At 40.6% G+C, this 25811-nt stretch overlaps 2 protein-coding genes across 3 annotated transcripts in view; both read right to left on the bottom strand.

Moving 5' to 3' along the window:
• The window catches only part of LOC106869467 (uncharacterized), a 37490-nt gene extending 17438 nt beyond the window's left edge, over positions 1–20052 (bottom strand). Inside the window, exons 1-16 of the mRNA XM_089346137.1 lie at positions 19683–20052; positions 15770–15939; positions 15430–15502; positions 14221–14288; positions 13291–13413; positions 12288–12438; positions 10873–11000; positions 9781–9951; positions 8472–8710; positions 7490–7667; positions 5730–5935; positions 4697–4793; positions 3980–4106; positions 2927–3131; positions 2220–2283; positions 1232–1378 (exon numbers count right to left, since the gene is read on the bottom strand). Of these exons, the coding sequence (XP_089202263.1) occupies positions 1232–1378; positions 2220–2283; positions 2927–3131; positions 3980–4106; positions 4697–4793; positions 5730–5935; positions 7490–7667; positions 8472–8710; positions 9781–9951; positions 10873–11000; positions 12288–12438; positions 13291–13413; positions 14221–14288; positions 15430–15502; positions 15770–15939; positions 19683–19824 (2289 nt within the window). The 5' untranslated portion in view covers positions 19825–20052. The remainder of the gene's footprint in view (positions 1–1231; positions 1379–2219; positions 2284–2926; positions 3132–3979; positions 4107–4696; positions 4794–5729; positions 5936–7489; positions 7668–8471; positions 8711–9780; positions 9952–10872; positions 11001–12287; positions 12439–13290; positions 13414–14220; positions 14289–15429; positions 15503–15769; positions 15940–19682) is intronic.
• A 4718-nt stretch (positions 20053–24770) lies between these two features.
• Positions 24771–25811, bottom strand: part of LOC106869468 (bleomycin hydrolase) — a 64820-nt gene continuing 63779 nt past the window's right edge. For both annotated transcript variants that reach the window (XM_089346207.1, XM_089346208.1), the window contains 2 exons: positions 25725–25785; positions 24771–24957 (listed from right to left, as the gene is read on the bottom strand). In XM_089346207.1, coding sequence (XP_089202333.1) covers positions 24806–24957; positions 25725–25785 — 213 coding nt within the window. In that variant the 3' untranslated portion in view covers positions 24771–24805. The remainder of the gene's footprint in view (positions 24958–25724; positions 25786–25811) is intronic.

The following is a 25811-nucleotide window of genomic DNA, read 5'->3' as shown; positions in this document are numbered from 1 at the left end:
TGTAAATCATTTACTACCACTGTAATGTACATTGCATACTTGGAAAACATGTTTTCATTACAAAATATGTCCAATACACTTATACCACCACTTCATATGTCCTCACCACCACACTAGAACCACAGCACCACTGTAACCACCGCAACCACAACACTACAACTACCACATATGTCACCACCACAACACTACAACCACAGCACCACTGCAACCACCGCAACCACAACACTACAACTGTCACATATGTCCTCACCACCACACTACAACCACAGCACCACTGCAACCACAACACTACAACTGCCACATATGTCCTCACCACCACACTACAACCACAGCACCACTGCAACCACAACACTACAACTGCCACATATGTCCTCACCACCACACTACAACCACAGCACCACTGCAACCACAACACTACAACTGTCACATATGTCCTCACCACCACACTACAACCACAGCACCACTGCAACCACAACACTACAACTGCCACATATGTCCTCACCACCACACTACAACCACAGCACCACTGCAACCACAACACTACAACTGCCACATATGTCCTCACCACCACACTACAACCACAGCACCACTGCAACCACAACACTACAACTGTCACATATGTCCTCACCACCACACTACAACCACAGCACCACTGCAACCACAACACTACAACTGCCACATATGTCCTCACCACCACACTACAACCACAGCACCACTGCAACCACAACACTACAACTGCCACATATGTCCTCACCACCACACTACAACCACAGCACCACTGCAACCACAACACTACAACTGTCACATATGTCCTCACCACCACACTACAACCACAGCACCACTGCAACCACAACACTACAACTGCCACATATGTCCTCACCACCACACTACAACCACAGCACCACTGCAACCACCGCAACCACAACACTACAACTGCCACATATGTCACCACCACAACACTACCACACTACATTATGACAAGCAAGCACCACACAACATCATCCCTACGACCAGCACACAATATCAACACCACACCACATTACCACCACAACATCACCCGCACACATTACGACGCCCTCACTAGCACACTACTACCACCACTACAATATATCCACACTACCATACAGCATGTCCTCATCATCTCACAACCAAGAGATACGGTAGAAGACACCTGCCCAAGGTGAGATAAAACCTACAAGGTAATCCCCCAGGGTTTCGCCATGTTACTTACCGTTAAGTGTTCAGAAATAAAAGGCCGTGGCTGCAATTCCCGACACAGATTGGCAGAGGACATCTCACTGTCTCGTCTCTTGTTTAGCAGTAGGAGGAGGTCGAAGAAGAAGTCCACCATCTTCTGTGTTGATGCTAGAGACATCTCCTGGAATAAACGATAGAGGGAGAGATGAAGTGAGAGAGAGAGTGATGGATGGGGAAAGCAATGGAAAGAGAGAGTGATAAAAGAGGATTTTCTATGGGAAGCATGTTTGGTTCACTAGACTGTTGATTAACAGCCCAGTCAAGATGGTATTTTCTTCATCTCCTACTCTTGTTTTTTGCACACATTTACAAAATGACTTTCTGAAATGAACTTCCATTATGCAGCTGAGGAGTACATTTTCATTGCACATCTTATGTGGTGTTCTCACTACATAAATAAATGAAGCTTGTACGAAACATACGTACTGCTATAACCTAATGCATTTTTGTTGCTTTTCTTCAAATTTTATTCACCAAATCTCTTGATTTTGTTTTTGGTTTTTACCCTACCAAATTCTGGTGCCACAAACATTTTAAGTAGCACATTTAATCTTTTGATTAAATCTATATTATTATTATATATATATATTAAAGCAGTGGTTCTCAAACTTTAAAAAAAATTTTACATGCCGGTCCCCTTAGAGTTTTTCAGTGATTCGCGTTCCCCTATAAATACTCTAAATGACATGAGATACTCATCCTGCTTTGGTTTTGTTTTCCATTCCTTTTAATATATCCCTGCTAACTCAGAACCCTACTATGGATCCCTAGCTCCAGCCTCAGCTGTGACCTTGGAACCTAATGGATGACCAATTATAGTACTTACAAAGCGTACCTATTGGTTTAGATCATCAGTGAACTAAACCCCTCATATTCTATACATATAGATAGATAGAGAGAGGGATAGATAGATAGATAGATAGATAGGTAGATAGATAGATAGATATAAACAATTTACTTACAGGGTTTGGCATTTCTCCAAAGTTCTGTGACACCAAGGAACTTCGAGATGTTTGACTGAAAGTTCTGCAAGAAACAAAATATATAGAATTAAAGTCTCAAATTTTAGCAGAAGGCCAACATCATCTGCATCATCGTTTAACGTCCACTTTCCAAGCTAGCATGGGTTGGACGATCTGACTGAGGACTGGTGAACCAGATGGCTACACCAGGCTCCAGTCTGATCTGGCAGAGTTTCTACAACTGGATGCCCTTCCTCACGCCAATCACTCCGAGAGTGTAGTGGGTGCTTTTACGTGCCACATCTAAAGCAGGGGTTCTCAACCATTTTTTTGATCTATGGACCCTTTTAGTTACTATTTCATTCTGGTGGATCCCCATAGCCATTCGATGTTTAAAAACTAGTTTTATAGAAACTTCTTTCGAAATTCCTATTTTGTTTTTCACACATTAACTTGTGTAGGTTGAACAATGGAAAATGTTAGAGAAAGGAACCCAGCTGTTTCTTACAATACATATCAATACGTACATCTAAAGCAAAATTTTTTTCAGGGGACCTTAAAATACTATTGTGGATATCCAATTTACTAATTTGCTGTATCAACCCCCCCCCCCCAAAAAAAAAACCTTATATGGACCTTTAGGGGTCACATTGGACCCTGGCTGAGAACCGCTGATCTAAATGTTAAATAGTTTCTGCGGGCCTCACCTTTCACTGCGCACTCGTTGACATCGCAAGTGCCCCCGGACTATGTGTTTGGAGGGGTCAAACACCTCGGCTAACTTCATCAGCCGATCAGTGTCCAGTTTGCGGACGTGTTGCTGCAACATGTCGACCTGTAGCACGGCCAGCTGGGGCCTCACACACAGCAGGTCAACCAGTTCTTCAGGAGACAAACAGAGAAGGAAGACACCTGTGGTGAGGAAGAGACAAGAGAAAACAAATTATTTTTTACATTATTATACAATTACAACGTATAATTAACCATTTCAAACTTTGTCCCCTGTGTCAAACTCCACTTGGGCTCCTGAGTCAAAAAAAAGAAAAATAGTTGTATACACAACTCAAGAGTAATGATTGCAGGCAAACTAATGGATAGAATCACAAGAAAATTTAGGAGAATAACAATATTAGGCCTCTCTCTCAACTACTGTATTTGTTAGGCAAACTAAGGGACAGAATCACAAAAAAATTCAGGAGACTAACAATAATAGGCCTGTCTCTCAACTACTATATTTCTTAGGCCAAGAAATGGACTGAATCACATAATAAATTCAAGAGAATAACAATATTAGGCCTATTTTTCCACTACCATATCTTTTAGGCAAACAAAGGGACAGAATCACATAATAAATTCAAGAGAATAACAATAATAGGCCTATCTCACAACTATTGTATTTGTTAGGCAAACTAATGGATAGAATCACAATAACATTCAGGAGAATAACAATATTAGGCCTATTTTTCCACTACCACATTTGTGAGGCAAACTAAGGGGCAGAACTACATAATAAATTCAGAATAACAATAACAGATTTATCTTTCAACTAGCATATTTGTTCACGCAAACTGCTTTTCACCAGTTTGAGTGTTTGAATCACTCTCGTTGTCTGCATTAGGGTAAATCCCTTCGTCTGATGAGTAAATCCCAGCTTAGCTTCACTGGATTATGAATATTTCAGATGGACAGACAGACAGATAGATATGTAGACAGAGAGACAGATATGAAGAGAAAAGAGGATAAGAGGAAAATGTTCTTACCATGACCAACATGACAGAGGTAAGCTCCAAAACCTTTCTGTACCAGGTCCTTCCATAATGAAAACTCCACATTGTATAGACTATGTTGTAACAGCAGTTCAAGACTCTCCACAATGAGACCACGTGCCTGAAAAATAAACGAACTGGTGTAGGTGTGGTTGTGTGGCTAAAGCAGGTTTCTGGAACCCGCACCAAATCCAAGCTATGTCAGCTCCAATAATCAGCAGTGACTTGGGTCAGCGAATCCTCTGCAATGGTCAACAATGGACAGCAAAAATGAGCTGCTATGGATCACACTATCCCAGAGTGTGTACGCATGTCACCAGAGACCACATGTGAAGCTGTATTCCATTCGAATACTCCGAGCATGAACTCTACACCTCGACAGCAAATGACGACTAGTGGTCAGCACTTGTGAGGGGCATGGCAAACTCGCTGGTCAGAGCCAGCTCAACCCATCTCAAGTGGACGCTGTAACATGTACAAATACAAACCCCTATTTTAGAGTCGGAAAACCAACCAGTCCCCAGTTTTATTTAGTAAAATTTTGGTTCTGTTCTACTCAACACCTCCTTCTCACATCTGTTTTCCCACCCCACTTTAGTTCCCCCTCTATCCACAGTTCCAATCCCCTTCCTCAAAACCCCAATTTTCAGGAGCCTCAGGCCCTAGTCCATCTCCTCCTCATACACAACATGCATATAAGCAAACACTAACCTTGCCAACCTCCAGCAGTAATGTCGGCCAACGCCATTCTGCCAAGACTTTCAGGGCATTAGTTTCATTGTAGAAAAAGTTGCTGAGTAAGAATTCCCTGAAAAACATATGAAATCAAAGACAGACATAAGACATGAATATGTTACTTGTGTGTATGGGTGGGTGGATGTGTGTCTTACTTGCTTCAGACACTATACTATGGCCATGCTGGAACACTTGCTTTGAAGGGTTTAGTCAGACACACTGACTCCAGTATTTATTTTGTTTTTTTAAAATCTGGGACGTATTCTATCAGTCTCTTTTGCTAAACCGCTAAGTTATAGGAACATAAACAAACCAACACCATTGTCAAGCAGTTGAGAGACAAACACAAAGTAACACACTTACTAACGCATATATTATATATATATATATGTGTATATATATATATATATATATATATATATATATATATATATATATATATGATGGACTTCCACATTGTTTTTGTCAACCAAATACAATTACAAGGCGTTTGCTAGCCTGGGGTTATAGTATTTATTAATCATGCACATACCATCATAAATTGTTCAAAGTGAAAATCTTACTTCAAAGTCTGTTTTGCATTGTGTTGACAGACTTGCACTTAAAATTCCAGCATATTTAATCAAAACATGTTAGTTACTATAATGACAACACTACCTAGGGTTGACACACTACATAGTGTTAGGAAGGGCATCCAGCTGTAAAAAGCCTGCCAAAACAGACGCAGACGTCAAGTGCAGGCTTCTGCCTGGTCAGCTCCTTTCAAACCATCCAACCCATGCCAGCATGGAAGGCGGACATTAAATGATGATGATTATGATGACGATTCTGAAACTAGAGATATTTAGAAAGCCCTGCCGTTGAAATAATATGACTGAAAAAAAAATAAGATGATGTTGATTGAAACATCTTTGAAGCAGGAACTTCTTAAGGTTAAAATGGGGGCTAAATCTACAACAGCAACATCAACATCAACTTCATGCAGAACATGTGACATGTTAGACTTTACCTGAAAGCTGATATCAGATTTGGGTTCTTGGCGCGGCCACTCTTGATGAGGTAGATGAAACCATAGAGAGCAATGTCGGAGAGCCTTTTCGCCTCCTGGGTGGTCACTTCTTCACCTCCTTTCTTCAGGATGTACTGTACATAGGTCATCATCTCTTGGATGCATCCGTACGATGCAAGGGACGCGACACGCTTCACGTAGGAAGACTGCAACGAGAAGAGGTGGTGTGGTTGAAGGATTGAACTGGACTGGACTGATTAAATGTAAAAAGCGCAGAGGTGTTTGTGCAACACTGGGGTCGATGGGGATGCAGGATGTAAATGCACGTACATAACACCAAATGTATACACAGGCTGCCATTACATGCACCAACCCCATATGGGTGCACATGCCTTCACACACACACATATATATATATACCACCACCTAAACACCATACACCACCACCACCCACACACATGCACCACACTACACACCCACCCACACACATGCACCACCACATGCACCACCATACACACACTCACCCACCAGACATGCACCATACACACACAACCATCATATGCATGTATCTAGAGCCCTTGGCTGACCAAAGCCTTGTGAATGGTGTCGGTAGATGGAAACTGAAATACGCATACATACATACATACATACACACACATACATATCTACATACATACATGCATTCACACACATACATATCTACATACATGCACACACATACATATCTACATACATACATACATATACATACTTGTAAATGAATGGCATCCAGTTTCAATATTTTGTGGTGTCACCTGGCACCTGTGCCAGTGGAATGTAAAAGCACCCATTACACTCTCGGAGTGGTTGGCGTTAGGAAGGGTATCCAGCTGTAGAAACCATAGGACCTGTGAAATTGTAATCGTGGCCATTGCTGGTAGCATGGTCTTCAAATGTTAGGCTTCCTGAGGGCAACATAGTGAAGTATGATCTTTGAATGTTGAGCCTCACAGACGTGATAAGTGACCAAGATCTTGATGATCTGCTATACTTGAAAAGACTCGTCCAGCCAAGTGAAACCACAGTCGTGAACATTGCCAGTGGTCATCTAATTGGCACCCATGCTTGTTGAACATAGAAAGTACCCATTCTTTTCTACTCTAGGCACAAGGCCTGAAATTTTGGGGGAGGGGGTTAATCGATTAGATCGACGCCAGTGCGCAACTGGTACTTAATTTATCGACCCCGAAAGGATGAAAAGCAAAGTCGATCTCAGGGGAATTTGAACTCAGAACGTAAAGACAGACGAAATACTTATTTCGTTATTGCCCACAGGGGGCTAAACATAGAGGGGACAAACAAGAACAGACGAACGGATTAAGTCGATTACATCGACCCCAGTGCGTAACTGGTACTTAATTTATCGACCCCGAAAGGATGAAAGGCAAAGTCGACCTCGGCGGAATTTGAACTCAGAACGTAACGGCAGACGAAATACTGCTAAGCATTTCGTCCGGCGTGCTAACGTTTCTGCCAGCTCACCGCCTTTGGAAAGTACCCATTACAACCTTGGAGTTGTTAATGTTAGGACAGGCATCCAGCTGTAGAAACCCTGCCAAATCAAACTGGAACCTGGTTCCGCTCTCCAGCTTACCAGTTGCACGCAAACCATCTAACCCATGCCAGCATGGGAAGCAGACATATGATAGTGATGATGGATGATGTTTGTCCAGTGAAGCATAGGGAAGGAGTTTGGAAGTTGTCATAAGAATTATACATACCTTAGCCATCTTGAATAGCCGCAGTGCATGTGTAAAATGGCCCTTAGTTAGCAGGTGGTCCGTAGCAAGCTGGAACAGTTGGTTGTAATCAAGTCCAAGACTGACCGCAAAGTGGTCGACATGTACACAGTCCGTGGGGTGGAGAGCCAGTTGGAAAAAGTAACGTTCTGGGGAGATCCTGTACAAAAACAACAATAACTTGTTCTATTATTACAGTCTCATAGAATGATGGTTTTTGGGGGTCTGTATTTAAAGTGAGTGGTACTCAGAACAGGGTTTATACCTAGCAGGGCCTCTGGGACTACAGGTTTTGGGAGCCCCCTATGATTTTGCTAATCCAAAACATAAAAGGGCCTTCTTTGAATTTAAGAGTCCCAAACAGTTTAAAGAGGACCCTAAAACTTAAAAGGCCTCAGTAAAGTCAATGAGAATCAGTTAAATTTAATGTTTCTTTAAATCTACAAGGGCCTTATAAATGAAAAGACAGCTTGATAACTTTAAAAGAATTCTATTGGATTAAAAAAAATTTTTAAACAAGTAAAAAAAAATCATTAAAAGCTTGGTGGGGTGGGGTTATAGGCCATATTAGCCCAAACACAAACCCAGCCCTGGAGGTCTGAGTGGTGGTGGCAATGTATGTAGTAGTGTGTTTGTGTGTGTGTGTGTGTGTGCATAAGTGGTAATGTGTAGCATGTGGTATCAAGTGTCTAGTGTAGTAGAGAGAGGTTCATAAATGGTTTTTGCTTATCATGCCAGTAGAATGGTGTGTGTGCATGCGGCATTAAGTGTCAAGTGTGGTAGAGTGCTACATGAGTAGTAGAGTGCTACATGAGTAGTAGAGTGCTACATGAGTAGTAGAGTGCTACATGAGTAGTAGAGTGCTACATGAGTAGTAGAGTGCAGCAGTGCATGCATGCACGTATGCAAGTGGGTTTAACAGACAGAAACTGATCAAAGCCCATCGTGTGTGCATAAACCTTACCTCGGACGACACTCATAGACAGCACATTCCGTGATGACTAAGCATCCATCAAGGACAGAATGATGAGAGATGGGCACAGAGTAAGGGCTAAGATCCGACATCAGTTCAGCAGGAGAGAGGTTCATGGATGATTCTTGCTTGTCGTGCCAGTAGAACGGGTAGGATTGTTTGACGATGCCAAGGACTTTCTCCTCACATGGAAGATCGAATGTCTGCAACACAGACTCTGGACTGAGGTTCTGGAATGGTGAAGATGGAAATATAGAGGTTGAGAGATGTGCAGGCTGGACAGATGGACAGATGGACGAAAAGACTAAGAGATGGATTAACCCTTTCATTACCATATTTCTGTTGAGATGCTATGGGTTTCTTTCAATTAATTTTAAATATAACAAAGAATTTAGTAAAATAACTTAGTTATTTATCTAAGATTTGGTGGAAGATTTTAATTCAGAACTTTTGAAAACAAGACATTTGTACTACAGAGCCAGAGGTGATTTCAATCAGGCTTGTATCAAAAGGATTAAAAATATCATGGTGACTTTAACCCTTTTGTTAGCATATTTCTGTTGAGATGCTCTGTGTTTCTTTCAATTTATTTTAAATATAACAAAGAATTTAGTAAAATAACTTAGTTATCATTAAGCTAGTGTTAAGAACATAAATTGTGACTAAGGTTTGGTGGAAGATTTTAATTCAAAACTTATGAAAACAAGACATTTGTACTACAGAGAGCCAGAGGTGGTTTCAACCATGTTGGTATCAAAAGGATTAAAAATATCATGGTGACTTTAACCCTTTTGCTAGCATATTTCTGTTGAGATGCTCTGTGTTTCTTTCAATTAATTTTAAATACAACAAAAAATTTAGTAAAATAACTTAGTTATCATTCAGCTTGTGTTAGGAACATAAATTGTGACTAAAGTTTGGTGGAAGATTTTAATTCAGAACTTTTGAAAACAAGACATTTGTACTACAGAGCCAGAGGTGGTTTCAACCAGGTTGGCATCAAAAGGGTTAAGAATTGTTTCTCTATTATATATTTTAACCCTTTCATTACCATATTTCTGTTGAGATGCTCTGTGTTTCTTTCAATTAATTTTAAATATAACAAAGAATTTAGTAAAATAACTTAGTTATCATTAAGCTAGTGTTAGGAACATAAATTGTGACTAAAGTTTGGTGGAAGATTTTAATTCAGAACTTTTGAAAACAAGATATTTGTACAACAGATGTCATGCCTAGGTCATATTCTCCAGACACACGCACACACACACAGACACACAGAGTCTCTCCTGGCTCTACTTACCTGCTCAGAACCTGGGAATGTCTCAGCTTTCTGATTGGCCAATAGGAAGAGTTTTTTGCCATCCTGCCATGTGTTCAGAAATATCAATCTGTCAGTGAAGACTGTGTTGTGAGCCCCGAGTGGCAGTTTGTAGATGTACAATGGTGACCTCTGTATGGAGCAGTCATAAATCTGTGGAAAAATGGAAGGTGAAAATTTCTTGTAACATCATTTAGAAAAGGAATCTAGCAGAAGGTAAATTCCCAGTTTATTTTGGTTATGTTTTGTATAGGCACAGGTGTGGCTGTGTTGTTAAGACATTTACCTACCAACCACATGATTCTGAGCTCAGTCCCTCTGTATGGTACATTGGAGAAGTGTCTTCTACTATAGCCCCAGGTCAACCAAAGCTTTACAAGTGGATTTGGAAGTGGAAACTGAAAGAAGCCCATTGTGTGTGTGTGTATATATACACTCTCGGAGTGGTTGGTGTTAGGAGGGGCATCCAGCAGTAGAAACATTGCCAGATCAGACTGGAGCTTGGTGCGGCCTCCTGCTTTGCCAATCCCCAATCAAACTGTCCAACCTATGCCAGCATGGAAAACAGACGTTAAACGATGATTATGATGATATATGTGTATGCATATATATATATATATATATATATATATATATATATATATATATGTATGTATATATATATATATATATATATATATATATATATATATATATATATATATATATATATATGTATATATATATATATATATGCCTTGTAAGGGGATTTGGTAGACAAACTACATGTGTACGCAATGTGTGTGCAGTATGTATGTGTGCATGTGTGAGCAGTGTGCAGAGTCCACTGACTGCAACGAGTATATAGATAGAAAATCAGAGGTCTGTCCGACCAGGCATGATGTGGGACTGTGAAAGGAATGGCTATGGGATTGATAGAAGACACTAGCCAAGGTGCCACTCGCCTTTAGTGAGGCTGAGTCCAAAACCATGGTGTTGTAAAACAAGCTTCTAAGCCATGCCCCTCTCCAGAGAGAGAGAGAGAGAGAGAGATGGGGGGGGGGCACAAACAAAGAAAAGCCACAATCAACTTACCTGATAGGAACAGGTGCGGCAGCAGTGTGCAGCAACGAGCTGTCGTCCCTTGGCGTACTGTGGAGACAGCTGGATGGAACGACCGAATTGGGGGAAGTAGACTGGCCAGAAAAGGTCCTGATAGCCGGCTGGATTAACAAGGTGAGGTGAAGTAGCCAATGGATAAAGAGAAATAAAGAAAAACATTTTGAAAGACAGGTGGTGGGCATGAATGGGCAGGACATTGTTTTTGTTGTTGAGTCCTCGAACAACCTCTATCAAGGAAATCTATGATTAGAATGCAATCTAGCTATGACCATCCTTACATTGCCTCTTTATAGTTATATTATCCAATACATTCCAATCTTTTAAGACAGTAGGGTGTGATTTGGCAGCATAAATCAACATGAAATTTTGATAAAAGGTTTTAATTTAGATCACAGAGATAGATCATTCATTGTTGTTTAACGTCCGCTTTCCATGCTAGCATGGGTTGGACGATTTGACTGCACAGTGAGACAGATGAGTGCGAAGTGGACAGACAGACATACATGCACAGATAGACATATATATATATATATATATATATATATATATATACATACAGGCAGGTAGGAAGATAGATAAGTAGGTAGGTAGGTAGCTAGATAGATAGATAGAGAGATAGACAGACAGACTGATAGACAGAGATAGATATAGACAGACAGGAACAGACAGACAGGGGCAGACAGACAGGGGTAGACAGACGGGGGTAGACAGACGGGGGCAGACAGACAGGGGCAGACAGACAGGGGCAGACAGACAGGGGTAGACAGACAGGGGCAGACAGACAGGGGCAGACAGACAGGGGCAGACAGACAAGGGCAGACAGACAGGGGTAGAGAGACAGGGGTAGACAGACAGGGGTAGACAGACAGGGGCAGACAGACAGGGGCAGACAGACAAGGGCAGACAGACAGGGGTAGACAGACAGGGGTAGACAGACAGGGGTAGACAGACAGGGGTAGACAGACAGGGGCAGACAGACAGGGGCAGACAGACAGGGGCAGACAGACAAGGGCAGACAGACAGGGGTAGACAGACAGGGGTAGACAGACAGGGGTAGACAGACAGGGGTAGACAGACAGGGGTAGACAGACAGGGGCAGACAGACAGGGGCAGACAGACAGGGGCAGACAGACAAGGGCAGACAGACAGGGGTAGACAGACAGGGGCAGGCAGACAAGGGCAGACAGACAGGGGTAGACAGACAGACAGATGTACAGATAGATGGATAGATATATAGACAGATAGAAACAAAGAAACAGAGGGATGAGAGGTAAAGAGAGACAGAGAGAGATGATGCATAAAGAGAAAGAGACAGACAGACAAAAAAAGACAGGAGGAGATAAGTGGTAGAGTGATGGATACAAAGAGAGATAGTAAAACATACTAACCTGCTCGGTCAATGATGCTGACTACGTTACTGTAGGTATCATCTGCAGACAAGAGGGAACTCTTGGACACCAACTCAATTTCCTGGTACCATTCTGACCTGTTTAACTTCTCCAAAAGTAGCTGCCATTGTGACCCTTTTTTCGATGTGACCTGTTAAATTAGATATAAATGTATATATATATATATATATATATATATATATATATATATATACATATATATATATCGATGCGTCCTGCCCAGCTCTTCGAAACGCCGGTGTTAAAACGGGGGTAGCTGATGAAGAAGAATGTTCTCTATGTGGCTTGTGTGTTTTCTCGTCTACGTTTTGTTTGCAATGTCCTGTACCCAGATATGCACCTATACATACAGGTGGATGTCGGTATGCACATACCTGTACGTATATATGCATATACTCATTTACTATTTGTTTTTATATATATATATATATATATATATATATATATATATATATATATATGTATGTATATATCACTAAACTCTGCTTGCGAAGACCTGTTGGGGCAAGTGAAATCGAAATCGTAATTGAACCATATTCGATGACTGGCACCTGTGCCAGTGGAGCACTAACAGCACTGTCCGAACATGATCATTGCCAGAGTATATGTGGCTGAGTATTCCACAGACACGTGTACCCTTAACGTAGTTCTCGGGGATATTCAGCGTGACACAGTGTGACAAGGCTGGCCCCTTTGAATTACAGGTACAACAGAAACGAGAAGTAAGAGTGAGAGAAAGTTGTGGTGAAAGAGTACAGCAGGGTTCGCCACCATCCCCCTGCCGGAGCCTCGTGGAGCTTTTTAGGTGTTTTCGCTCAATCAACACTCACAACGCCAGGTCTGGGAATCGAAACCGCGAGTCCGCTGCCCTAACCACCGCAAGTCCGCTGCCCTAACCACTGGGCCATTGCGCCTCCACATAATAATAGTAATAAAGCAAAAAAGAACACATGCACACACATACAAATGGAAACGAACTTACCAGAAGATGTCGACTGACTTGTTCATCATCAAATATCAGATCAAGTTTGACAATGTATGACTGGATGCTGGTGTTTGCCAAAACTCGCTTTGTGTGGAGGTTGACAAATACAAGCTCACCCAACTGGGAACAGAATTTCGTATGGAAGAAAAAAAAAATATATATTAATTATTAGCAATGGAAACAGTATTATCAAAAGGTAGTCGTTACATCCAACTTAACATAGATGTCTTGTTAGTACTCATCATCATCATCATCGTTTAACGTCTGCTTTCCATGCTAGCATGGGTTGGACGATTTGACTGGGGACTGCTGAACCAGATGGCTACACCAGGCTCCAATCTGATTTGGCAGAGTTTCTACAGCTGGATGCCCTTCCTAACGCCAACCACTCCGAGAGTGTAGTGGGTGCTTTTTACGTGTCACCCGCACAAAGGCCAGTCAGGGGGTACTGGCAACAGCCACGCTCAAATGGTGTATTTTATGTGCCACCCGCACAAGAGCCAGTCCAGCGGCACTGGCAACGATCTCGATTCCAATGTCTTTTCACGTGCCACCAGCACAAGTGCCAGGAAGGCAACGTTGGTGGCACTTGTGCTGGTGGCACGTGAAAAGACATTGGAATCGAGATCGTTGCCAGTGCTAGCCTTGAGAAATCCTTGGAAACATAAGGACACAGAAAATGTGTCATGGCCAGCTGGAGACGGTGTTTCCTGGGGCTAAATAGCAGTAGCTATTAGTCCTCCATAGGATGTTATCTGACACTGTCCACACGGTGGGAGGGAACCTCTTATCACATGGTTCCGAACCAAACTTCTTAACTACACACCCATGCTCGATGCATGCGCCAATTCACTCGTTAGTAGCGAAGAATTAAAATAGGAAATACTAAAAGCTAAGACAAATGGCAAAAGAATGCTATTTACTCACCGATGTTCCGACAATGGCGACGTCATAACCGGTCAGTGTGTGCCACCAACAGAGTGCCGATGGAAAACCTAAGGAGGATAAGATAGAATAGGATATAGATTAAAATAGCAAGCAGATTAAGTCAGATTAAAGGTCAACAAATAAGAATTGTCTGGGTTAAAATCATGCCTTTGGTACCTAGCATTCTACTCCCTATCTGGTAGGGTGGATGGTATCACTGGCTCTCACACATCAGTAAGTCTCTATCGTGCTGACTCCAAGTGTCACACCCTGGCGCATGGCCTCAGGTGGCGGGCTTATGTCCATGAGGGTGAGGTGTTAACATAGCACCACCAGGCAGATGGAGGAGGTATGGCCACCAACTAGGGGTGTGGTATCTCACGAAGAGCAATGACCAGGTGTCCTTGACCGAAGACAACCGCAAGCAGAAAAGCTGCAGCAATTACCAAGGTCAAGGTGTCTCAAGAAGACCAATGACCAGGTGGTCCATGACTGAAGGTGAGAGAACAGTCAACAAAGGCAGCCCCAGCTATAGTCCCTTTCCTAAATGCAAGCAGTTGGGTTTCAGGTTAGCACCCTGTCCTCAGGAAAAGCCTCAATCTACATAAACAGCTCAAAGTGCAAAAAAAAACATCACAGCAGTCAAGATAGCAGTCGTCTCCTGCTAGAGTCAGCAGTGTGGCTGGTGACTGGTCGTGCTGGAGCATTCTGACTGCCAGGTGTGTCACCCAAAGCAGGAGCATCTAAGACCAGAGTTAATGAAACCGTGAAATAAAAGGAAATAGGATAGGGACAAAGTTACAACTAAATATCTGTGTGGTAAGTAGCTTGCTTACCAACCACATGGTTCCGGGTTCAGTCCCACTGCGTGGCACCTTGGGCAAGTGTCTTCTACAATAGCCTCGGGCCGACCAAAGCCTTGTGAGTGGATTTGGTAGACGGAAACTGAAAGAAGCCCGTCGTATATATGTATATATATATATGTGTGTGTATGTATGTTTGTGTGTCTGTGTTTGTCCACCCAGCATCACTTGACAACCGATGCTGGTGTGTTTACGTCCCCGTAACTTAGCGGTTCGGCAAATAGAGAGACCAATAGAATAAGTACTAGGTTTACAAAGAATAAGTCCTGGGGTCGATTAGCTCGACTAAAGGCGGTGCTCCAGCATGGCCACAGTCAAATGACTGAAACAAGTAAAAGAGAGTTACCTTTGGGTTTCTTAAATCTTATATGTGTGGCATCATCTCTCTTCCACGTTGCATCTACTTTGCTCTGGGGATCCTGGATATTGAATAAAAAATAAATAAGAAACAGAAATATATTTATTTCTCAAACGCGTGATAATGTTAATAAATAGCGTGATCAGGATGAATTATCCATACATTGCAGAAAAATACGTTACTGGCCAGCCATGAGACTCGCCGCCTTTCTCAAGCATGACATAATGCCAAAGATTTCAGCCGAAAACTCAAAGACAAGAATAATTAACCACAGACAAAAGAAGACAAAACAAAAAACAAGAGCCTGAAGAGATTTGAAAGTACATACCATTAATGATAATGCCGGGATGATAAACATGTCGATCTGTGTAGTGATGACCAACAACCAGGTAGCGGACGGGTCGAAACAAAGGCTGACTATTGGACGTTGTTCCAGCCATGGCAGTAACCTTGACTTGGGCCGTTGACCAGGTACACTCCAGTATATCAACAGATGACCTATCCATAGGTCAATGAGCCAATGAGAATAGAAAGAAAGAGAGAAAGAACATTTATATACAGATATGCAGGTGTGTGTGTGTGTGTGTGTGTGTGTGTGTGTACATAGTGTATATCTCTTTAACATTCAGATTATTCTGCGGGAGTGGCTGTGTGGTAAGTAGCTTGCTTACCAACCACATGGTTCCGGGTTCAGTCCCACTGCGCGGCACCTTGGGCAAGTGTCTTCTACTATAGCCTCGGGGCGACCAAAGCCTGGTGAGTGGATTTGGTAGATGGAAACTGAAAGAAGCCCGTCGTATATACATATATATATATATATATATATATGTATATATGTATATATATATATATATATATATATATGTATATATGTATATATATATATATATATATATATATATATATATATATATATATATGTGTATATATATATATATATATATATATATATATATATATATAGATAGATATGTATATATATATAAGTATGTGTGTGTGTATGTTTGTGATGTGTGTCTGTGTTTGTCCCCCCAACTTCGCTTGACAACCGAGGCTGGTGTGTTTACGTCCCCGTAGTAACTTAGCGGTTCGGCAAAAGAGAGACCGATAGAATAAGTACTAGGCATACAAAGAATAAGTCCTGGGGGTCGATTTGCTCGACTAAAAGGCGGTGCCCCAGCATGGCCGCAGTCAAATGACTGAAACAAGTAAAAGAGTAAAAGATAGTAAAAGAGTATTGTTCTGAAGTAGTCATGAATTATCTCATACCTTTGAAATTTTGATGTTGTGATTGTATATTTTTAGAACGGCTTTGAAGGATAGGCTAAATCTAACTGATTAGAACATGAAACAATATCTTGGCCAGTTTAAATGTTAAAGATATATATATATATGTATATATATATAGATATATATATATATATATATATATATATATGTATATAAAACAAATAATAAATGAGTATATGCATATATATACGTACAGGTATGTGCATACCTACGTCTACCTGTATATATAGGTGCATATCTGGGTACAGGACATTGCAAATATATGCATAAACAGAGCCTGAAAGATTGCTTTAATATGCATGACGTATTTTATAAATATGCCTGTTCAAGGATCATAAAAGCATGAAACTATTAGTAGCTCTTTCGGTTGTGTATTTAATTTTTAGTCAACTGAATCGACACCAGTAATTTTTTCTTTTTTTTTTTCTTATTAAAGCCAGGTACCGCTATGTTATGAAGATGTTAACAAAACAACACCGGTTGCCAAGTGGTCGTGGTGGACAGACACGACCACACACAAACACACACACATATATATATATATATATATATATATATATATATGATGGGATTCTTTCAGTTTCCGTCTACCAAATCCACTCACAAGACTTTGGTCTACGCGAGTCTGTAGTAGAAGACACTTGCCCAAAGGTGCAACGCAGTGGGACTGAACCCGGAACCATATGGTTAAGAAACAAACCACACAGCCCCTGTACATTTAAGCATGCATGTATATTCATATAGCTGAAGTTGTTTATAAGCACTGACATGGATACCATATTAACGAGCGTATATGAACCACGAATAAAGCGTATATAAATGGAATAATACATAAATTGAAAACATACGTGCGTGCGAATATATATATATATATATATATATATATATATATATATATATATATATATATATATATATATATATATATATATATACACACACATATATATAGTGTGTATATACCCGTTAAATCTTATCTATAATCATGTGGTATGCACAACTCGTGCTAAGTGGGCGTTTTGTTGACGATGTTTAACCACAGGTATGCTTTATCGGGTAGGCCTATGATTAAAGGTATTTCAGCTCTGATAATTTCATTTTCAGAGATTTTGGGGGGGATTTTTTTTTCGTTTCTACCTCCATGAATTCTTGAACACATTATCCGAAGTTTCTTTTTCTAAGGTGGCGAGGTTTAGGTGTTTGGGGGGGTTGTTTGGCTGTTATTTCTAGCAGAACAACGTGAAAAGTAGGCATGTATACGGTCTTGGTGGCTGTAGACGTATGTAACAGGCTTTGTGGTAAGTAGCTTGCTTACGAGCCACATGACACCGGTTTCAGTCCCACTGCGTGGCACCTTGACGAAAGCTTTGTGAGAGAATTAGGTAGACGGAAACTGAAAGAAGCCCATCGTATATATATATATATATATATATATATATATATATACATGTGTGTGTGTGTGTGTGTGTGTGTGTGTGTGTGTGTGTGTGTGTGTGTGTTTATATGTCCCTGTCAGTCCCCACCACCATCGCTTGACAGTCGATGCTGGTGTGTTTACGTCCCCGCAACTTAGAGGTTCGGCAAAAAGAGACCGATAGAATAAGTACTAGGCTTACAAAAGAGTAAGTCCTAGACCGATTTGTTCGACCAAAGGCGGTGCTCCAGCATGGCCACAGTCAAAAGACTGAAACAAGTAAAAGAATAATATAAATACATACTTGTACACAATGGCTCATGTATATATATATATATATATACACACACACACAACATATAAGCGTGTGTATATGCTGAGAGAAAACATGAAAATGCAGTTCTACATATTCGTTAAATCTTTCCAATGACGTAAACAAAATATATAAACATGTCTACATTTATAGATGTTCATTCGATTCTATGTACAGACGTTTATATTTGTATATATATATAAATATGCATACACACACACACACACACACGTAACATATACATAAATAACAAATCTCGCGTATATATATATATATATATATATATATATATATACGCACACATATACATACACACATACATACATGCATGCATACATACATACATACACGCATGCATATATACGTTGATGCACACAGGAAAACTAGAATTCAAAACATGAGTATATGTATATACTTTAATGGTAAATTTTCAGATTCACACCCGCACGATTTTCACTAGTGTTTTAGGATTAGGGTTTTAGGATTAGGGTTAGGGTTTAGGGTTACGGTTAGGGATAGGGAATTCCGTTCCTAACCGTAACCTTAACACTAATCGTAACCCTAAACCCTGACCCTAAGACCCTAGTGAAGATCGTGCGGGTGTTAATCTGAAAATTTACCATTTTATTAATATCCAGAAGAAACAGGGCGACTCAAGGTCCGCGAGTTTCTTACGATGGCAATTACCAACGAAACTCTCCGATCTTGAGTTATTCCGTTACGTTTGCTAAATATTTATCCATATATACACACACACACACACACACCTCCTATACCTATACATACAACTATATACGCACCTGATTCTCCCTAGACACAACATATATACACACAGATATACATATATAACATACAGGTACTACTAAAGCAGCGCGGACCCGAACGCGCAGTCGCCCGTCCGCGCCAGCTAGTCGTGAGTGGTCGATCCTAACCCTAACCCTATTCCTAACCCCAACCCTAAACACGTATTCATTTGCACACGCGGGTTAGGGATAGGGTTAGGGTTAGGATTAGGGACAGGGTTAGGGTTAGGGTTAGGGTTAGGGATAGGGTTAGGGTTAGGGTTAGGGACAGGGTTAGGGTTAGGGTTAGGGATAGGGTTAGGGTTAGGATCGACCACTCAAGACTAGCTAGCGCGGACGCGCGACTGCGCGTTCGGGTCCGCGCTGCTTTAGTAGTACCTAACATACATGCATCTATATATATATATATATATATACTGACCATTTGAACAGACGAGTGCTAAGAGGCTGGTGTCTCTGGCCTGGCGCCACGCAAACTGGGCAATATTTGGCTGGAAGTCAGTCGGAGAGTCTGTATCTTGTTCGACGGTGAGTAACCGGACCAGCTGAAAGAGCGAGTACATGGCTTCATCGAAACCAGCAGACGGTTAAGCAGCCAAAACATACACAACGGGTGGATGGACGGAGAAATGAGGTAGCTAGCTGTGTGGAGCAAGGTGTTCCGGACAAATCTCAGTGAAATTCGCACCGGGAATGGTGGTGATGATGCGATGTTACCATCGATGGATTTGCTAAACCGGAACAGCGTCTGCACGGCTGTGAAAGCCAGACGACATTTTTTCCTTACAATTAACAGGTGGTAGCAGTGGTTGTGGTGGGAGGAAGAGAAGCATAGAGAGAGGGGGAGACAGAGAGTGAGGGACAAACAGAGAGATAGAGAGAGAGGGAGAGACAGATAGTGAGGGACAAACAGAGAGATAGAGAGAGAGGGAGAGACAGATAGTGAGGGACGAACAGAGAGATAGATAGATAGAAGAGGAAAGAGAGAGAGAGACGAAGGAGAAACATAAAAGTAATAATTAACGTGGTAGTGGTGGTGGGAGAGAGATAGTGATAGAGATAGAGAGAAGGATAGATAAACAAAGAGATGAAAGAGAGGGAAAGTGATATAAAGATATATTACTGATGGGATATATTACTGATGAAGATGGTGGTAGTGGTCCCCGAGGTGGTGGTGATGGTGGTGGAAGTTGTGATAATAGTTGAAGAGGTCGGGGACGGAGAACGTTATAGTAGTAGTTTAGTGATAAAGATGGTGGTGGTGAATGTAGTAGTAGCGGTGGGAGGGAAGGTCGCTGTCGTGCAGACGACGGCAGCTACGTCGTTGCAGTAGTGGTAGTGGTGGGAGGGGCGTGTAAGTGCTGAAGAGGGTGGGGATGGATTTGTGATGGAGATGGACGTGGTGGTGGATAGTGAACGTAGAAGGACGATGGTGGTGGGTAAGGTAGTAGCACCTGTGGTGGGGAAGCACGTATAAGTGCTGAAGATAGCGAGGGTGGAGGAATGTCATAATTGTGGTGGTGGTGATAGCCAAAGTGAGCGGTGCGATGTTTGTTATTATTTAGCCCAGGGCAGCCGTCGGCTCGGCATGCAAAATGATCATCGGCGATTATGCTGGTTTAATTACAGTCGTTGTTGTCGTTTAGCCCAGTTGAAGACGTTCTAGCCATGACTATCAAGTCTTTTTATTGTTTGTTTTTTTCAGATATAATAATAAAATCTAGGATCAAGATCATATCATCCAATATGTCCGATTTTCTTTTTTTTTTTTTTAAAGACATACTGTGTGTAATTTGAGAGAGATTTAGCTGCTATTTCTAACAGATCCAATGACCACCTGATGACTCACACGGTGGTTGTAGTGGTGGTGGTGGTGGTAAGAGATGAGAAATAAGAGAGCGCTAGGTCTATCAGAGAGAGTGAGAGGAGAAGGAGAGGCCAGCGTAATCGATCCCGGAAGTTGATCCCGCATAAAATATATAAATCATGAAAGCCGCTAATTGTAATAAAAAAATCATGTTTTTGTTATCGACAGTAACGAGTCCTAAACTGTTTAGTTGTTAAATATTATCAGTAGATTATTGTTATTGGAAGAGAAAGAACAGAGAATGTTTTACGGAGAAAATATAAAAAGAAAGGAGAGAGAGAATGAGTGTGTAAAAGATAATATGTATATGAGAGAGAGGGGGAGAGAAAGACTGCCATGAAGCGCTCTCGCTTCTTCCGGTGTCGTTAGCAATTTATCGTCTGCCACCACCACCACCTGCACCACCATCACCACCATCACCACAAATACACGTTTCCTTTTAATTTTCTTAAATTGCATTTTTTTTAATGAAATATTCCAGGGATGCCTTTTGAAGGATGTAGAATACGATTATTTTGATAAAATTTGAAAAAAAAAAAGTTTTAATCGTTATCTACCTCGTAAACTTATCTCAAGGATGTTTTATTTAAAAAAAAAACATGTATTTAACCAAATTTATGGTCAAGGGGAAGATACTCCCGTTTTCTTGTTCTCCTATAATCGTAATCTGTGTCAAATAAAATGTGTTTCTGGAAAATTTCATTAAAAAATATGCATTTAACAATGTCCGCGATTGGAGAGGAGATCCTCAAATTATTTTTTCTACGCTAAATATATTTTTCTTCTTTCAGTCATTAAGACTGCGGCCATGCTGGAGCACCGCCTTGAAGAATCTTATAATTTTTTAGTCGAATGGTTCGACTCCAGTACTTCGTTTTTTTTGGGTTTTTTTGTAAGCCTTCAATTATTACCATCATCCTTTAACGTCTGTTTTCCACACTGGCATGGGTTCGATGCTTTGACAGGACTGTACCAGGCTTTACGGTCTGGTATGGTTATGACGTCTACAGCTGGGTGCCCTTTCTAACGCCAACCACCTTACAGAATGGCCTGGGTGCTTTTCACATGGCACAGGCACTGGCTTCATTGTCAGACAAACTATAATACATAGTCATTAAGAGTCCTAAGTTTTTGTGGCTAGAAGACTCATCACTAGGTTTGATGAGTCTTCTCAAGCACTGCATATCACCAAAGGTCTCAGTCATTAGTCGTCACCTCCGTGAGGCCCAACATTCGAAGATCATGCTTCACCATCTCATCCCATGTCTTCTTGGGCCTACCTCTTGCACAGGTTCCCTCCACAGTTAGAGACCAGCACGTCTTTACACGACTGTCTTCATCCATACACATCACATGACCATACCAGCACATTTGTCTCTCTTGCACATCACCTCTGATGTCTCTAATGCCCAGTTTTTCTCTCAAGGCACTTACACTCTATTATACGCGCACACTGACATTGCACATCCAGCGAAGCATACTAGCTTCATTTCTTTCAAGCCTTCGCATGTCCTCTGCGGTCACAGCCCACGTTTCACTGCCATGGAGCATGGCTGTTCACACAGGTATCATACAGTCTGCCTTTCATTCTGAGGGAGGGGCTTTTTTGTTACCAACAGAGATGTTGCAAAAAAAAATCTTCTGCCCTTCATCCAGGTAATTTGCTGAACTGCATAAACAGTAATACAAGGGTTGTCGCATGTTGGGCTTGCTTGTTGGCTGCATATAAAATGATAAACAACACTCGCAAACAATTAACAGAAGCTTTATTTATTGTTCGTTATAACTTTAAGCTATACATAAAAAATAACCAGGAACAAGAGTGTTGGTGTATTGTTTATTTCGTTTCATTCAGCTACACCTTGTGAGGGCAAATACAATCAGCAATCTGGTGTCAGAGTCTTCACTCACCTCACTGCAAGTCCCTTCTCTGCAGCTAGGCTGCAGTGAATTTCCTGTCCGCAGCTCATCTGTTATTAGTCTACGTTGTAAGTGCCTTACAACATAATGTTTTCTGCATCGGCTTTTGGATGAATAATAAAAGCAACAATTTGAACGCACTGGGAGAGACAAACTCTGGTGTCTATGATAAAGTAGCTGGTACATATTGATTTGTAACTAGACCATCACAACTGGGGAAATATCATGCTAAATTCATGATGGCAAATCTGTATCTTCAAGGATGGAGTTGTTAAAACAAGCTTAAAACAAAGTACCAGGGTCGATTCATTCGACCAAAATTCTTCAAAGCGGTGCCTCAGCATGGCCACAGTCTAATGAGTAAAACAAGCAAAAGATAAAAGAGAAAACTCTTCAAGGCAGTGGCCCAGCATGGCTGCAGTCCAATGATTGAAGCAGGTGAAAGGTAGAAGACAAAGTAGAAGAAAAACAGATTTGGTTAATTCTTCAAATTTTATTATTATCATTTTTCTTACTTTTGATTCCAATGTGGTGGAATCTAGCGGAAGGAAATGGTTCAAGAATAAAACAAAGAAACACAAACTTAAACAGAAAGAAATTTTGAAAGAAATTAAAAACATAATAAAATAATATCTGTGTGTACGACTGTGTGGTATATATACACACACACACACACACACATATATATATATGTGTATATATACTTAAACATATTTGTATATTTACATATATATATCTATCTATATATATATATATATATATATATATATATACATATATATATATATATATATATATATATATATATATATACATATATATATACATATATATATATATATATATATATATATATATATATATATATATATACATATATATATATATATATACATATATATATATATATATATATATATATATATATATATATATATATATATATACATATATATATATATATATATATATATATATATATATATACATATATATATATATATATATATATATATATACATATATATATATATATATATGTATATATATATATATATATATATATTATGTATATATATATGTATATATATATATATATATTATATATATATATATATATATATATATATATATATATATATATATATATATATACATACATATGTGTGTGTGTTGTATAGTCTTATATATATGTATATCTTTAAATATATATATATATATATATATAAATAAACACACACACACACACATATATATATATATATATATATATATATACATACAGCCACAAACATACACAAAGATATATTTATTTTTATTTATTTATTTATTTATCTTAATGAGGTCCTGCCTTGAGGTCAAAGTTCATTCAGTTCTTCCGTGTTCCCTCAACTGGAAAAGTGTAGGGTAGTAATTAGTAAAGTTCAAACTCCCTGATCCCTAACAAACATCACCCTAGCAACAGCCAGCAGCCAGCACAGATAGTGTGGCGGCACCTAATTGGCTGCGAGTCTCTGCAAGTAAAAAAAGGGCAGCGAGATGGAAAGCAACACAGAAGAAAGGGCTGAGAGTGGGAGCAGTTCGGAGTTGCGGCAGACGTGCTGCGCATCTGGGTGGGTAGATGGATGGGTGGGTGGGTTATATCAATAGAGGCTGTGGGTTAAGAGTTAGGGGGTGCACACGGACAGCATGGTCTTCTTCTTCTTCTTCTTCTTCTTCTTCTTCTGCTTCTGCTTCTTCTTCGTCTTCTTCCCGTTTTATTGGGCCAAGGAGCCCATCGGATCCCAGGCCGGAAGCACGGTGGGTTTCACTTTGAGGAGTTCGAGAAGGTCGGCAGGTAGGAACTTCTTGTCGATCACAACCTCATACACGAACTCTGAGAACCAATCGTCGGACATCACCAGGTAGCCTGCAATGGTAAAGGTAAAACAAAAATCTTTTTTAAAAACACCACAAGGTATCATATATGTATGTGTGTGTGTACATGTATATAAATGTATACATACCTTTACTCTATCAAATGGCTGGCACAAGGCCACACACCCGCTTAATACTTGGTGACCTTGTTGGTGCCACGTAGAAGGAAACTGGCGCTGGTGCCACATAAAAAGCACTGGCGATAGTGCCATGCAATGAGCACCCAGTACACACTGTAAAGTGGTTGGTGTTAAGAAGGGCATCCAACTGCAGAAACCATGGCAAACCCTGGTACAGTGCCTGGCCCTGCCAGCTCCCGGCCCTGCCAGCTCCCGGCCCTGCCAGCTCCCAGCCTTGCTAGCTCCCGGCCCTGCCAGCTCCACTCAAACCATCTAACCTATGCCAGCATGGAAAAACCAATGTTAAATGATGACGACGACGATGACGATGATGACGATGACGATGATGACGATGACGATAATGACGATGACGATGATGATGACGACGATATCATCATCATCAACATCAACATCATCATTGTCATCATTATCATCGTACCGTCATCATTGTCATGAGTGTTGTCATCTTCTGCTTCATCAATCCATTGTCATTTATCATCATCATCATCATTTTAACCATCCACAAATAAACAAACACACACACACACACACACACACACACACACACACACACACATATATATATATATATATATATATACAGAGATGCAGAGACAGAGAGAGACAGAAAGACACTCACCTTTATCTCCATCTTCATCTCCCCAAGAATTCTCCACTCGCCATTTTGTAGTTTTCTCTCCCTGAAACAATAAGAACAAGAATAAGG

Source organism: Octopus bimaculoides, chromosome 30 (genome assembly GCF_046866305.1).
Source record: "Octopus bimaculoides isolate indiv1 chromosome 30, ASM4686630v1, whole genome shotgun sequence".
NCBI classification, from domain to species: Eukaryota; Metazoa; Mollusca; class Cephalopoda; order Octopoda; family Octopodidae; genus Octopus; species Octopus bimaculoides.
Note: the sequence above shows the minus strand (reverse complement) of the source record. Positions and strands in the feature narration are given on the sequence as shown.